At 35.7% G+C, this 17,375-nt stretch overlaps 1 protein-coding gene across 1 annotated transcript in view; it reads left to right on the top strand.

The window, feature by feature from the left end:
* LOC148953567 (cytoplasmic dynein 2 intermediate chain 2) overlaps nucleotides 1-12,189 on the top strand; it is an 83,582-nt gene extending 71,393 nt beyond the window's left edge. The window contains exon 7 of the mRNA XM_089088007.1: nucleotides 12,045-12,189. Coding sequence (XP_088944133.1) covers nucleotides 12,045-12,189 — 145 coding nt within the window. The remainder of the gene's footprint in view (nucleotides 1-12,044) is intronic.
* The last annotated feature ends 5,186 nt before the right edge of the window (nucleotides 12,190-17,375 follow it).

Raw genomic sequence — 17,375 nt, 5'->3', positions numbered from 1 at the left:
GATAAGATTTTGATAATACCTGAACGATTTTATTATCATTTCATATTCCGAAAAAATATCAACCTAATTTTTGTTATAAGTATATGCAATGTCATTTAAAGACTAAAAAAAGTGGAAGAAATTACTAAGTTGCAAAAAAATGTTACTACAAATATTGTTTTTCTGAAAAAAAAATCACGAGTAGCATATGTATACCATTTTCATTTCGTATTTCGAAAACACCCCAAGTGAATGTATTTTGTTGTAATTATATGTAATGTCATTTTAAGACATGAAAAAAAAGAAAAATATCTAAGTTTAAAAGAGTTAGGGGAGGGGCAGAAATTTTTTTTTTGGGGGGGGGGGAAGGAAAGATGGGGCCCCTTAAGGAAGAAATGGGGCCCTCGCTAATTCCCATACTAACCAAATCATTTGGGGGGGGGGGGGCAACATTCATTAAAATCAAAACTATTGCTTAGAATGTACTTCTAAGAACATAATATCATCATTGGCTTGTCAGTATTGTTGACTAGCGCGTCATTCATATATGCTTAGGAGCCCCCGGTTCAAATCCCGCATTTGTCAAATATTTTCTGAAATCATCAGAAACTGCTTAGTAAACATCCTAAGTCATTGCACAATCTGTTTTGGAAAAGTTCCAAGAAAGCCATTGACTTCACTCAAGACGAGAGAAATCATTTGCGCAAAAAAAATTTCTGAAATCATTGGAAACCACTTTGCAACCATCTGAAATCATTGAACAATCTGTTTCGGAGTAGTACCAGGATATGGAAGTGTTAATTCATCTGGAAGCAATCAATAAAAGAAAAATGACAGGCCATCTGAACGAGCAGAGACACTTGGCATTGCTGTAGACACAAAATTGATAGAGCAATTACAGTATTTGTTGGGGCATACGAGGGGCTGGCAACTCCATTTGGCTGCAGATACCCTGGCAGCGGCCAGAGTCATTAATAGGATACGAGGGGTTTGCAACTCCATTTGGCTCTAGGTGCCCGGGTGTGGTAGCAGGTTTACTGCCGGCAGGTGATTGACTCTCTTGGATCTCGTTTCTAACTTGAAAAATTCTTCAAAAGTGATATTAATTTTTTTTCTGGTTTGATGTTTTTTTGTATAACTCAGAAAAAAAGTTTCCCGTTGTAATTTAATTTATTAATAGAAGTCATTTTTAATCATTGCCATTCAATCATGTAGGAGCATTTCATAAGTAATTCAATTATGTTTAAGAGTCAAATAGGTGGAATACGTTTACATGTGTGACGTTGGGTGAGGGGAGGCATATTTGACCCAGAATTATATATATTATGTAATTCAAAGTTCGAAAGTGTGAAGTGTGTTTTTTTTGCTGCTAGATTGTATATTTGGAGCCTCAATTTATTACACTATTTTCATAGTTTTAGCACCACACATGAGACTGCTCATATCATATTGTTCCTGGAGGAATACTTAATAGAATTTTCGATTATTTTGATTCTAGAAAATTGTTGACTTTGGAAATCTTTTAGGATCGCAGGATGCTCCTAATAGATGAACATTGCCATCAAATCAGTTTTGTCAAATCGATGTTGGAGTTAGCGATAGAAGAATCCTCTTCCTCTCTATCTATGATTAATTAAAAAAAACTTTCCGAAAAAATAAGTTTTTCAAAGAAAAGTAAAGGCCATTTTAAACTTAAGCTCAGCAGATATAAATACCTTTTAAATTTCAAACTCAAAACGACCAGAAATCATAGGCAGTAAAGAACCTAAGTAAACTGCCTTTACTTAGGCAGTAACTGCCTAAGTAAAGAACGATGTGGGCACAATGTGTTTTTTTTCTCCATACCCGGGCACTTCGTATTGAAGGGGTTGTCGTAGAAAGTTCGAAAAGGGCTTATTCGTTTGCAAATTGGAGTGGCTAGTGCCCTTTTTATAGTCGAAAGTGATTGGAGGGGAACTAGCCACCCCCCCCCCCCTACGTCGATCATTCCCCCAAACACATCGAATCAAAATTTTGAGATAGCCATTTTGTTCAGAGTACTTGATTTCCAGATATAAAATATGTTTTGAGGAGGTTTTTATTGACCTGGGTAAATATTTTTATAAAACCTTATATGCCCTGGGGGCCTACAAGGTTTTTATTGAAATATTAGTCGTAGAAACTTCAAAAAGGGCTCATTCGATTGAAAATTCAAAGGGGTAGTGCCCATTTTAATAGTCAAAAGGGATTTGAGGACAACTAACCCACCTCTCACACCCACATTTCCCCTAAACGCATCCAATCATAATTTTTAGATAACCATTTGATTCAACGCAGTTGAAAGTTCTGGAAATTAGGTCTTTAAGGATGACAACCCATCCCCCCCCAACATCCCTCAGGGCAAAGGTTTTAAGTTATGCCCTGGGAGCATGTAAGGTCTTTATTGAAATTGCTGTTGTAAAAACATCCAAAAGGGCTAATTGAATTGAAAATTGAAAGGACTATTGCCCTTTTAATAGTCGAAAAAGATTGAAGGGCAACTAACCCCCCTCTCACGCTCACCATTTCCCCAAGCACATCCAATCAAAACTTTTAGATATTTATTTTGTTCAACGTATTCGAAAGTTAGATCTTTTAGGGTGATTACCCCATGAGAACTTTCAGTGCAAGAGTTGTAAGTTATGCCCTGGGGGCATATAAGGTTTATAATGATAGAGTTGGCGTAAAAGCTTCAAAAGGGGCCCATTCAATTGGAAATTGAGAGGGCTAGTGCCCTTTTCAATAGTTGAAAATGATTGGACGGTAACTAACCCCTCTCTCACGCCCACCATTCCCCCAAAAACATCCAATCAAAATTTTGAGATAGCCGTTTTGTTCAACGTAGTAGAAAGTTCTGGAAATTAAGTCTGTGAAGATGACAACCCCCCCCCCCTCAGCCCTCAGGGCGAGGGTTGTAAGTTATCCCCTGGGGGTATATAAGGTTTTTATTGAAAGCATTGTCCTGAAAACTTCAAAAGGGCTCATTTAATTGGAAATTGAAAGGGTTAGTGCCTTTTTCAATAGTTGAAAGTGATTGGAGAACGGTTAACGCCCCTCTCACGCCCACCATTTTCTCAGATACATCCAATCAAAACTTTGAGATAGCCATTTTGTTTAACGTAACTGAAAGTTCTGGAAATTAGGTCTTAGTGGATGACAACCACCCTTACAGCCCTTAGGGTAAGAGTGGTAATTTATGGCCTGGGGGCATATAAGGTGTTTATAGGAAGTGTTGTCGTAAAAGATCAAAAAGGGCTCATTCGATTGGAAATCGAAAGGCCTAATGCCCTTTTTAATAGTCGAAAGTGATTGGTAGGCTTGACATTTTTATAGTAAAGATCGATGTGGGTATAATGTATTATTTTTGTTGTTGTTGTTGTTGTTTAGACCAGGGCACTTTGTATCGAAGGAGTTTTAGGAACTTCGAAAAGGGCTCATTCGATTGAAAATAGAAAGGGCTGATGCCCTTTTTAATAGTCGGAAGTGATTGGAGGAAAACTAATCCCCCTCCCATGCCCACCCTCCCATTTGACTTTAAGTTTAAAAACTAAATGTTGCCATAAGATTAAATCAAAATGCACTGTGTTAATGCTAATTCCCAATATAGCATCTCAGCAGTATCACAAGAACGACTGAGGGTTTTATGTTCAAACTTTTGGGGCTGCTTCTGCTCTTAAAATTTAACCAAATCAAAATAGCGGAAAGTTATCCAAGATTTCAAAGAAAGTAAACAGATTTTTTTGCTAATGGTATCATGTTTTCCATTTCAGGTCAACTAGACGAGTTATGAAACTAAATTAAACACTGCTATTTGTGTCCAGATTTTTAAGAGGGTGTATGTTGTTAAAAATTGCTGAAAATTTTTCTCCAGCATACAAATAGCAGGCCAAACTATAAATCTTTGAAAAAACGAAAAGATTTAAAGTATTATTTTCTTTTTCTCTGAAAAGACTATGTCAATATAAAACGAACAGAAATTAATGAAAAATAACTTTTTCCGCAAAATGAGTTTTTCAAAGAAAAGTAAAGAACTCCATTAAACAAAAAATGAGCAAAAATACAATCAAATAATCTACCAAATGTGAAACTACCACAATTCAGCATCCATAAATAAATGAAACTCAAAACGAAAAGAAATTACAATAAATAACCGAGTCAAACTCAAAACGAGCAGAAATTAACGTAAGTTGGGGTCAAAATTCCTATGCCTTCCCAAGGCCAGAACATAATTTGCACTTTACTGAAAAAAAATACAAATGAATGTGCATTGTCAGTTTAATATACATATACTGATATTTAGTTATCAAAATCTTAATATTATTTGATTTATTAAAGTTATAAAAGTAATAGCATTTACATTTTTTTCATTAAAGTGCAAATTATATTCTGTTCTTGGGAAGGCATAGGGATTTTGTGTCAACCTCGGAGTTTTTATTATCTGATGTTTGAACTATTTTTAAGAAAATTGCTGTCAAAATTTTTATCGGGTGGGTTTGGGGAAAAACGGCGTGTGGGGGGGGGGGGGGGCTAGATTAAGCTTCGGTCTATTTTGACTCTTTAAAAGTGAACTAGAACTTTCTATTTTCAATCAAATGAGCCCTCTGAAGTTTATACGAGTATCCCTTCTATATAAACCACATAAATCCCCAGAGTATAACTTACAACGTATGTCCCTGGGCCCTGGGGGGTTGTGTCGACCCTGGGGTTTCAATATCTGATGGTTGAACTATTGTTAACAAAATTGTCACCTGAAATTTTAATCGGATGGGTTTATCCATCCGATACACCCAAAGGCGTGGAGGGCGGGAGGTGCTAGTTGCCCTCCGATCTTTTTCACTCTGAGGAAATGAACTACAACTTTTAATTTCCATTCAAATGAACCCTCTCTGAAGTTTATACGAGTATACCTTCCATAAGAACCAGATATGCCCCCAGAGCAATACTTACAACGTCTGCCCCGGTCCTGGGGGGGGGGGTTGTGTTGACAAAGGAGTTTTCTTATCTGACCTTTGAACTATTTTTAACGAAATGACCATACGTAAAGCAGTTTTGTTATATGATCTTTGAACTATTTTTAACAAAATGGCTACCTCAATTTTTTTATCCGATGTATTTGGGGGAAAAGGGCATGGGGGGCCAGTTGCCCTCTGATCAGTTATGACTCTTAAAAAGGGCTGTATTTCAATATTCAATCAAATGAGCCCTCTCTGAAGTTTATACGAGCATCCTTTTATATGAACAATATATGCCCCAGGGCATAACTTACAAAGCCTGCCCTCGGGCCCTGGGGGTTTTGACGACACCTGAGTTTTTGTTATCTGACTTTTGAGAAATTTTTAAATTAATGCCTATCTCAAAATTTTTATTGGATACATTCGGGGAAAAGGGGCGTGGGGGCTAATTGCCCTCCAAATCTTTTGACTTGAAAAAACTTAACTAGAACTTTCAATTTCCAATCAAATGAGCCATCTCTGAATTTTTTATGAGCATCCCTTCAATAAGAACCATATATTCCCCAAGGGCATAACTTACAACACCTGACCTCGGGCCCTGGTTTTGACCCCGCAGTTTTATTTATATGGTTTTTGAACTATTAAAAAAACGCTATCTCAAAGTTCTTATCGGATGGGTTTGAGGAAAAAAGGGCATGGGGAGGGGAGGGGGATAGGTGCCCTCAAATCTCTTTTGACTCTTAAAAAGTGAACTAGGACTTTCAATTTCCAATCAAATGATACCTCTATAAAGTAAATACGAGCATCTCATCCATCAGACCCGTATATGCCCCCAGGGCATAACTTATAACGCCTGCCCCCGGCCCTGGTGGGTTGTGTCAACACCGGCATGCTTGTTATATGATCTTTGAACTATTTTTAACAAAATAGCTATCTTAAAATTTTTATTGGTTGCATTTGGGAAAATAGGGTTTAGGGGGGGGGGGCTGGCTACCCTCGAGTATCTTTTGACGCTTAAAAAGTGAACTAGAACTTTCAATTTCCAGTCAAATGAGCCCTCTCTGAAGTTTATACGACAATGTTGTCTATACAAAACCTTATATGCCCCCAGGGCATAACTTACAACCCTTTCCCTGAGGGCTGTGGGGGAGTTGTCATCCTCAAAGACCTAATTTCCAGAACTTAAGACTATATTTATTAAAATGGTTGTCTCAAAATTTTGATTGGATGTGTTTCGAGAAAGGGGGGCGTGAGAGGGGGGTTAGTTGCCCTCAAAACACTTTCGACTATTAAAAACACATTAGCCCTTTGAATTTCCAATTGACTTAGACTTTTTTTAAGTTTCTACTACAACGCCTTCTATTAAAGCCTTCTATACTCCCAAGGTATAACTTAAAACCCTTGCCGTGAGGGCTGTGGGGGAGTGTCTTCCTCAAAAACATATTTTCTATATGAAAATCAACTACGCTGAACAGAATAGCTACCTCAAATTTTTGATTGGATGTGTTTGGGGGAATGATAGGCGTGGGGAGGGGGCTAGTTGCCCTCCAATCACTTTCGACTATTAAAAAGGGCACTAGCCCTTTGAATTTACAATTGAATGAGCCTTTTTTGAAGTTTCTACGACAACGCCTTCTGTAAAAACCTTATATGCCCCCAGGGCATAAATTAAAACCCTTGCCCTGAGGATTGTGGGGGAGTATCCTTCTGAAAATATATTCTCTATCTAGAAATCAACTACGCTGAACAAAATGGCTATTTAAAAATATTGATTGGATGTGTTTGGGGGAATGATGGGCGTGGGGGGGGCTAGTTGCCCTCCAATCATTTTCAAATATTAAAAAGGGCACTAGAACTCTCGATTTCCAATCGAATGAGCCCACTTTGAAGTTTCTACGACGACCCCTTCCGTATGAAGTGCCTCTGGGGAAAAAAAATAATAAAGAATAAAACATTGGAGCCGTATGGCCTTTACTATAGGCAACGCTACAGCGTTGCCTCTGATTATGACGAGGTCATAAAAAATATGACAGACATCTTAATCTGTCTTAAGTCGATGCTATTGCATATAGTCAACAATTTTTCAGATTGATTAAAACGTACCATTGAAAAAAATGTATAATATTCCCTTGATATATTTTTCTTCATATTTTGAATTTTTCGTTGGTTTAAATTGAACGCCTGCTGCAGTTAGTTGTATCTTTTCTCTGGTTGCTAACTACTTATAAATTTCCATATCTTTTCTCATAAAGCTCGGTGGAAAACTACTCTGACTACTTTTACGGGCACGTCCATTTTTGCAAATTGTATTGTTAATTTAAGACTTCTCCCGTAGCATTTTTCTACGCAGGATTTGAAAATGACATTACATGACCTGGAAATGTGTACCCTCCGGCCCTAAACTATGTTTGTTAGAGTTATTTTGTAACTTGTTCCCCTGGCAGGCTTGTCACCGTTGGCAATTTGTAAAGAAATTTTGTGGTTTTTCACTCTCTTGGTGATTTATGGTAGTTTTCTTAAATCCGTTGATTTTTCGTTATTTTCTTCTCTAATTTGGTGAATTTCCAAAATAGTGGTTGGCGTTCCATATATAATTGGTCTTAATGTCTTGCTGAGGTGAAATAGTTGGTGGTATTCATATTTTCTGTTTTTGTTTTGTAATGTAGTACAGAGGAATGGTGTTATATTGACAAAAATATAAAACATTTTTATGAAGATAACTTATGAAACAGCCACTGCTCCTTGACAAAACCCCTAGTTTTAAATTATTTCCTCAATCAGAATAAACATTTGCACTGCTCCACGCCCTTTTTTTTAAGAAAAATTAAAGGCCTAATTCATTTTTTTGTAATGTATTTCACAGCTCACATCGATAAATTAAAATGTTTTATTGCTTCGCGGCGTGAAATTTATCTTTAAGACTAAATGAAATGACTTGCACGGAGGTTCGACATTTTTTGCACCCAAATTGAAAAATGACGGGACTGGCTTTTCTCCTTCCAAATTGGAGGATGATGTGCATATTTGTTTTGCAAGAAGAGAATTGTTTTATTCGTGTGTATTTCCGTGTCAAAGTTGTTTTGAGAGTGAACTTTATCCAATTTTTAACGTTTCTCTGTGTATAATTTGTACTGCCATTTACGACAAGCAAAGAATCAAGATAAGGTTTTTGTCAATTTGTAGTAGAAAAGATGGTTAATTAAAAAAGTTTAATTTTAGCCTTTTATGGAAATAATGTATGGTAGTAAATGGTGCTCTATGCTTCAATAAGTTTGATTTCCTCTCAGTTCATCCTTCGCACTCTAAATTGAGAATACCCATCCCCACGGATGGGTATTTAGGTACTATCAGCACTCGCAGTCCTTTTTTCGTCTTTTTCTTATTTTTCCTTCGCTTACCTAATTTGTTAGTTTAAAGATGAAGTTTAAAGACAATTCTTGAAAGATTAAAAGTAGGTCTTAGGAATACGTTCCCGAGGTCACTGTCCGGTGCATTAATTAACGGAGCTAATGACAACAAATGTGGATGATGGTGGCTACCCTGCCAGGTACATTTAGTGAATTTATGGGTTTACAAAATGACTGCTGGTACAAAATTAATGATGAGATTCGTTTCTACTGGATGGTAGAAATATGCGGTCTCTGGCTCTTCTGTTTGTTGTCAAGATGTTTCTTTTGCATGATACCTCCGAACTACAGTATTTAGATGACGGACCAGAGAGGTGGTATCATCAAAGGAGCCAGAGAAATAAAATTTATTACCATTTGTCTGATATTTTAGCTTAATTTTGACTCCCAACAGGTAAAGAAAATATATATGAAAGAAATCAGCACCATTTGAGTGTATTTTTCAAAGCTAAAGTTTACCATTAAGGATGCCAGCTGTGTCTCGGAGAAGCTCAAAATCAAAGGAGATTCGATTTGAGGATGAAAAAAGAGTATTGGGTTACTCGCTTCAATGGAAAACCAGAAAAAAAAGGAATATGCGAATAAAAATGTAAAATCGTCGGTAAAGCAATAAAGTGGCTCTTTTTATGTAAAACAAAGATTTAAGATCGCAATTTCCGTTTTATATTAAAATTCAGTTTTTGACATAAATTTTCGTTCTTTATGAAGAGGTTGGCAGCCTTTGGAATCTCAGTATGTCCAATGCGTTTTATTACTGTATACCATATTATTGTTGATTGTTTTTGTGATTTTTTTTGTGAAATGTTGGAATTTCTTGTGATTTTTGTGATGAAATGTTATAGATTTTTTTCCGTTGTAGTTGCAACCCTGTTCTCAGGATCACGATCTGTTTTCATTGTTTCATTAGTTGCACTAGAACTTTATTTACTAACGTATATTTTACCGCAATAATAATTTCTTTTCTAGTTCCCCTAGACAATCTATGTTATACCACTTGGGTACCCATGCCCCAAGTTGGAAATTACTGGAGTAGATTAAAATATAGGAGTATGTGCCTTATTAGCTCTAGGTATACTAATAATAATATATGAAAGTTTCCCCCGGGAAGTCTTTTTTTTGTTAATTACTTCAGATTAGTAATTCCTAAGCAAATAAGCCCTTATATCCAGATTCAGCACATAATTTGATCATATATATATATATATATATATATATATATATATATATATATATATATATATATATATATATATATATATATATATATATATATATATATATATATATTTTTTTAAAGAAAAGATAAAATCACCCCCCCCCCATCTGTCTGGTCCCCAATCACTTTTGACTTATAAATAGAGAATTATAACTGTCTATTTCTGATCCAATGAGCATCCTCCAAAGTTTCTACGATCATGAGACGGAGATGGAGATAAGCAATGGGCAGTTCCCCTGATAAAGAGAATAAATTCTTCTCGTTGGGGGTTTAATGTTACTCTTTCCTTTCACAAGAATAGCGTAGACCAGAAACATTCTTTGAAATCAAGAGGGATTAAATTTAAGTTTTATATTTTTGATGCCTTTTTAAATTTTTTTTTGTACCCTGCCAAAAAAATACGCCCCCACCCTCAAAAATACTAAACAAGGTCCTGGATATTGCCCTAGGATTATAAATCAATTTGTTTCTTAACTTTCCCCTCGTCTCTTTCTTAGAACTATTTCTGTATTTGGCTGATGGCTCAATGAGAGTGAGGGATGTTTTGGCATTAAAATGTTCCCTTTGAGGTTACTCTCTCCCCTTAACTAGCCATAATATTTTTATGGCTAAACAAATTGTAATGTCTTCGGTAAATTTCCTATTGTTTTTCAATTCCAAAAGTTTGCATATAAGGGATTTTAACCTCTACGATGGGGTTTGCTAATGGTTTGGTAGTTATGGAGGGAAGGAAATGCCTCAAAGTATGGATTTTAATGACAAAAACATCATAACTCTCATTGAGCCTTCAGTCAAATACAGTATTAGTTTTAAGTGAGAGACGAGGGGAGAGTTGAGGTAGACTTGGGGGTGGGGGATGGGATTATTTTTGTCGGTGGGAGGGGGCAAAGAATTCTTGAATCCTTCTTGATTTCTGGAAATATTTCTGGTTTACGCTGTTATTACAAAATTAGAAATTAACATTAAAACCCAGAATGAGCAGAATTTATTCCGTATAGAAAGGGAACTGTCCTTTTCACATCTTCCCCTCTGCTTTGTGGTCGTATAAACTTTGGAAGATACTCATTGATCAGAAATCGAGAGTTCTAGTTCTTTTTAAAAGTCAAAGGTGATAAGAGACCAGCCAGCACGGGGGGGGGATGTTTTCCAGGGGGTTTGGGTAAAAGCCGGCTCCTTTTAGTCACTACATTAATAGTCTCAGTTTTCTTATGAAATCTTCTCACATTATCCTAGTTCGTATTGGTCAATTGTTCAAAGAGCATTTTTTAAGCCTGGATTGGTCTTTTTAAAAAAAGATTTTAAACAGTATGAATTGAATCTAATTTGAAAAGGACGGATCGTGACAAATAAAAAAAAAAAAAAAAAAAAAAAAAAAAAAAAAAAAAAAATTCCAGTCGTACTAACCACTAAAAAAAACCTTTTGTAACTATTGGGTCATTTTTATTGCCCAATTTTTATAGATGGATTTCAAGGGTAAAAATTAACTAATTTAAGTATAACAAAACTTAAGGACTGCTTGCAAAAATCCTGTAACTAAAAAATGATTCACACCTTTTAGTGGCTTAAAATTACAAACAGGAGAGCAGAAGAACCAATTAAGTTTTAAAAGGCAAGATTATTTGTCTTTCCTTCTGACAAATTGTTAAGGAATTTTACCATTGGTTCATGGCTTCTTAGTTCTTAGCCTACCATTTGTATACTTGAGCAAACTTAATTTACATATGCATGGAATAATATTGGATTTCTTCTTCAGTGGTGCATCAGTACCTTGAAATTGTCAAATAATTAATTTAATCCTCTTTAATACTCAGTACAAAAATAAATTAGCAACCAAAAAACCTCCTTCTCATTTTTTCCCTCTTCTTGTCTGACTTGATGGGTAGTACAAATTATCACAATTTTGTCCGAATAATCAGCTAGTGATGAGTTTATCAGTGCATCAATTCCTAGATGTTATATTATTTAAAGGGTTGTGGCCACTAATGGACTCCGAGACCTCATAACCTCCAAAAACTTGCTTATTTGTCCATTATTTCTGTATATGACACTGCAAGTCATCGACATAATTTATATCTAGGAGAATTTTAGCTTTCCATTTGATTGCATGCTCTTCCATAGCCTTTGCCGTGTCCCTGGGAAAGAAAAACTATGTCAAAACAATTCATATAAATGGATATAGGAAATAGCTTTGCTTGATTCCTGATTTAACACCAAATCACCTATTACCAGGGTGGTCTGAAAAGTTTCCGACTAACAAAGATGCAGGACAGGAATGCGCGATTCTATCGAATCAGATGTTACACGATCACACTTAAGGCATTACAATGCTATTGAAGACAAAAAAAAAAAAAAAAAAAAAGGCAGAGACCAATGAAACAAGATCATATTTTTTTTTTTAAATAAGGAACCATAGGAAAGTAATCTCTCTTTTTCTTTTTGATACAGATTTAATTTAAATAATTTATCTTACAGAACAGATTTCACTTGGTTTGACATATCAGCACATAAGTATACGGCAACTGCCAAAAATATTACAATTCCCGTTGCCGCGACCAGTAGCTTACAAGAGGGTGCGGCATTAGTTGGATTGGAGACTGGTCATGTATATCTTTGGTAAGCTAATGAGTATAATTGCTCATAATCGGAAATAAATTAGCGATTACATATAGCTTATTTGTTGATTAATGGAAAGGTATGTTTATATTATTTAGATGCCCCTCAGAATGCAAATGTTTGAAAGTTTTATCAAATTATTTTCTTTCTTAATTAGCTCAAAATCTAAATTTATACTTCTGTTCTAAGTGTCCGAACTATCCCCACTTATATTAGCTGGTTCGGATATGCTTGAAATTGAACCAGATAAGCTAAAACAGCGCAAAAAAAAACTACTTATCGTCTTAAAGAAAAACTAAATTAATCCATAAACAGTGTTTCAGCTTCGAATACACTGCTACTAATCCAACTACTAGTAAAAACTCACTGCCGCACCAAGCTGCTTGTGGTGAACACAGCTACACACATCCCTCCTCAATTCAAATCTATTAAAAGCCTTCCTCTTTACACCCTCTCACGAAGTCTCCGGATCCCTTTAATCTTCGCTCACGACATCCTTCTACACCAACCGAGGACAACCTAGGCTACTTTTCGTTTAGCCTTAGACAGTTGGCCGAAAAAGACACTCCTTGGCAATCTATCACCTTTCATCCGGAGAACGTGCCCTAGCCACCTCAAGTTTTCTCTCATTGGAGCCCTAGAAAGGAAGATTGAACCACACTTTTTGTGCAGCCTTCTGTTTGAAATACGGTCGGTCTTTCGAGTACCCAAGACAATCCATTAGTAATTTCTCTGGAAAACATCTAGCAAATATTTCTCCGGTTTTAGAGTGCCAATGTTTGAGAACCGAACTTGATTACTGTCATAACTGTAGCTTCCAATATTATAATCTTGATTCGTAGACTAATATTCCTATTCTTCCAAATTTTTTTCAGTTGTGAAGAAACACCCAGAGCCTTGGCTATTCTACTCTTAATAAATTCACAACATCTACCGTCTCCACTAAACTTGAGTGAGTGGCGTATAATACACAAGTCCCGGATTTTTGTTTTCCTCATAAGCTTGATTTTTATTCGATACTATTAACGTCTTCGTTCAGTAGTTCATTTTATTTTTCCATGTTTTGTATAAGGAATTTTAAAATTGTGAAGGTGTTATCAATATTTTTTGAAAAAACCTCATAAGCTTGCTTTTATTCGATACTATTGACGTCTTAGTTTAGTAGTTTGTTTTAGATTTCGGTGTTTTGTATAAGGACTCTTGAAATTGTTGAAGGTATTATCGATATTTTTTTTGAAAAGATCCTCATAAGCTTGCTTTTATTCGATACTATTGACGTCTTAGTTCAGTAGTTTGTTTTATATTTTTATGCCTAGTATAAGGATTCTTAAAATTATTGAAGGTATTATCGATATTTTTAAAAAGATCTTCATAAAATTGCTTTTATTCGATACTATTGATGTCTTAGTTCAGAAGTTTTTTTTTATGTTTGGTATAAGCACTTTTGAAATTATTGAAGGCATTATCGATATTTTTTTGAAAAAAAAAAATCCTCATAAGCTTGCTTTTATTCGAAACTATTGATGTCTTAGTTCAGTAGTTTGTTTTATTTTTCTATGTTTAGTATAAAGACTTTTGAAATTATTGAAGGTATTATTAAGATTTTTTCGAAAAGATCCTCATAAATTTATTCAAGACTTCTTACTCTATGATAATGCGGATTCCGTTTCTTTTAGTCGGACTATCGTATTTTTTCTTTGTTTTTTTTTCACTCTAGTCCAAATTTTGTGGCATTTTTATTTAAATAATATATGTATTCAAGATTTTTACTCTATGATAATGCAGATTACGTTTCTATTAGTAGAACTATCATATTTTTTTGTTTGTTTTTTCACTGTTATCCAAATTTCGTGTCATTTTTATTTAAATAATAAATTTATTCAAGATTTTTTACTCTATAATAAAGCGGATTACGTTCTATTAGTCGAACTATCATATTTTTTATTTTTTCATTGTTATCCAAATTTTGTGTCATTTTTATTTAAATAATATATTTATTCAAGATTTCTCACTCTATGATAATGTGGATTACGTTTCTATTAGTCGAACTACTACTACTACTACTACTAACAACTCACCGCAGCACCAAGCCGCCTGAGGCAAACACAGCTACGCCCACTCCTCCTCCCCCATTCTAGTCAAAGCATCCCTTTTTTCAACCACCCACTAAGTTCTCTTTTCCTTTAAATCTTTCTTTATGACGTCCTCCCACCCCAGACGAGGACGCCCTGCTTTCTGTTTAGCCCTAGACGGTTGGCCGAAAATAACAATCTTCGGTAATCTGTCATCCTTCATCCGCACAACTTGCCCTAACCACCTCAACCTTTCTTTCATTATAGCCCTAGAGAGCGGTAATGAACCACAGTTTTTGTATAGCCTATTGTTTGAGATTTGGTCAGTCAGCCAGGTACCCAGAACAATCCTTAAGCAATTTCTCTGGAAAACATCTAGCAAATCTTCATCCGCTTTTCGAAGCGTCCATGCTTCAGAGCCATATTTGACCACTGTCATCACTGTAGCTTCTAATATTCTAATCTTGGTTTGCAGACTTATCTTCCTATTCTTCCAGACTTTTTTTTTAACTGTGAAAAAACACCCTGAGCCTTGGCCATCCTATATTTAACATCTTCACTGCTCCCAACGTCTTTACTAATAATACTACCAAGGTAAGTGAAGCTGCCCACCTGATCAATCTTTTCATTACCCAACGTCACCTTTTCATCTTCACTTATTCCTAGCCTTAGTGACTTAGTCTTCCTAACATTAATTTTCAAACCAATTCTAGTACCCTGAACTCGCAAAACCTCTAAAACTTCATTCATTTTGCTCACACTTTCATCTAGGATGCTTAAATCATCAGCATAATCCAAGTCCAGGAGACTTTTTCCTCCCCATTTGATTCCGTGGTCTCCCATTGCCTTTCCTGTGCCCCTTAAAACAAAGTCCATCAAAATAATCCATATAAAGGGGGATAGAACACAACCCTGCTAAACTCCTGATTTAATACAAAACCAACTGCTAACCTCATTTCCTACCTTAACCGCAGCAGTATTTTCTCGTACATAGCTCTAATCCCTTTAATATATTTGTCTGGTATACCATACAAGGATAAAACCTTTATTAAAGCTCTTCTATCAACAGAATCGTACGCTTGCTCATTACCTATAAAACTGAGGACCTAAGGTGTTTGAGAACTAAGGCACTTCTCAATTATTAACCTAAGAGTGAAAATTTGGTCGACACATCCTCTATCTGTTCTAAAACCGCACTGTTCTTCTCTTAGAACCTGGTCTACGGCATCTCTCAGTCTAAAAAGTATCAAAATTACTAAGTAATTTACTACCTACAGATACCAGACTAATGCCTCGATAATTAACACACTCACTTTTATCACCTTTCATATAAAGTGGCTTAATTAAGGTTTTCCTAAAATCGTTAGGTACTTCCCCTTTTTCAAAAATCATATTCATAATGTTCAGTAAATTATTTCCAACCTAAGAGCAACCACATTTAAGAAACTCACTTACCGCCTTATCAGCAGCAGGAGACTTATTATTTTTTAACCCTTTAAATAATGCTTCTAATTTATCCCCATAAAACAAATCTTCATTCACATCCAAAGGATCACATAGTTTTTCATTTTCCTCTGCATTTTTTCCTGCAACTCTATCTTGGTTAAGCAAATTCTCAAAGATGTTCGGCCCATCTCTCTTTAGTTTTTTCCTTATCGCTAATTGCATTCCCATTCCTATCTTTAACTGGGACAAGTCCAGATTAACTACTCCCTCTCAATTTGTTAACGTGCCAGTACGATATTCTACTATTATGCCGTCTGGCTGAATCTTCAAGACCGTCGGAAATTTTATTCATGGCTTCCACTTCACACCTCCTTAGTTCATACTTTAATGCTTTCTCCACTTTCTTTATATTTCTTTTATTTTCATACGATCTATCACTCAGATAATTTTTGTACAGTTCCTTTCTCCTTTCTATTAAACATAAAGCTTTTTCACTAATATTCTTAGCTGCAGTTCTAGCTTCTTCCCTAATACACCTTCAGCAACTTCACAAATTATTTTTCTAAAATTATTCCAACCATATTCCATATTATCAAATTTTAAACTCTCAAGTTTAGTATTCAACTGTTCCTGGAAATTTTCTTTCAAATTCTCATCCTGGAGTCTACCAACATCAAAACTTTCCGGGAGGTAGTTACTCTTCCAAAATTTCAGTTTTAAATTAACCCTTGACACTACTAAATGGTAACCTTTACTTTGAACATCAATAACATCACTCCTATATACCCTAGTATCTTTTATTGATCCTACCAGTCTTCGGTTTACTATCATATAATCAATAAGATTTGCTGTCTTACCATCACGTGAATACCATGTTAACTTATGAGCCATTTTATGACCAAACACCGTATTGGTTATAACTAGATTGTTATACCTACAAAATCGCAAAAGTCTGCATCTATTACTGTTTTGTTTTCCTACACCAAATTTACCTAGGCTGGGATACCATCTACCCTTTTTCTACAAACCTGGGCGTTAAAATCTCCCAGTAAAAACATCATATTTCTACCTTGGACCCTGTCTATTTGCTCCTGTAACTGTAAGTAAAATTCATCTGAGTCACTAGTATCTCCGTCAGTCGGTTCTACAGGGGCGTATACTACTATAACTGATACCCTGAACTTTCTAGTAATAAAATGAGCAATTAGTATTCTATTATTAATACCTTCCCAGCCTAAACAAGACTTAGCAGCTTCCCTATTCATCATGAGCCCTACTCCCTGTCTATGTACCCCATCCTTCCTGCCTGAGTAAACAAATTCTTTATCACCTAATTTCATGCTTCCTACCCCTGGGATATGAGTTTCTGAAATTCCTAATAACTCCAGTTCGAATCGTCTGAATTCGTCAGTCAAAATGTCGATACGATAGTCATTTTTTAATGTCGTAACATTCCAAGTTCCAATTTTCATGTTCTTTAAATCATTGAAATTATTTTCGCCTCAGGAAAAGCAATGATCCCAGATACCAGTGCAGGACGGGGATCATATATCTTCTCAAATCTACACCGAATTGCTTTAGCTGGCTTAGAACCGGACAGCAAGAAGTCCCTGGGACCTCCATGAATGGAGGCTTTGTGCAATCCTGGGCCCATCTTGGTCACAACAGGGTT

The sequence above is a fragment of the Artemia sp. Qi Xiang Cuo genome, chromosome 4 (assembly GCF_049724085.1).
Source record: "Artemia sp. Qi Xiang Cuo chromosome 4, ASM4972408v1, whole genome shotgun sequence".
NCBI lineage: Eukaryota > Metazoa > Arthropoda > Branchiopoda > Anostraca > Artemiidae > Artemia > Artemia sp. Qi Xiang Cuo.
This window is presented reverse-complemented; position numbering and strand designations above follow the sequence as displayed.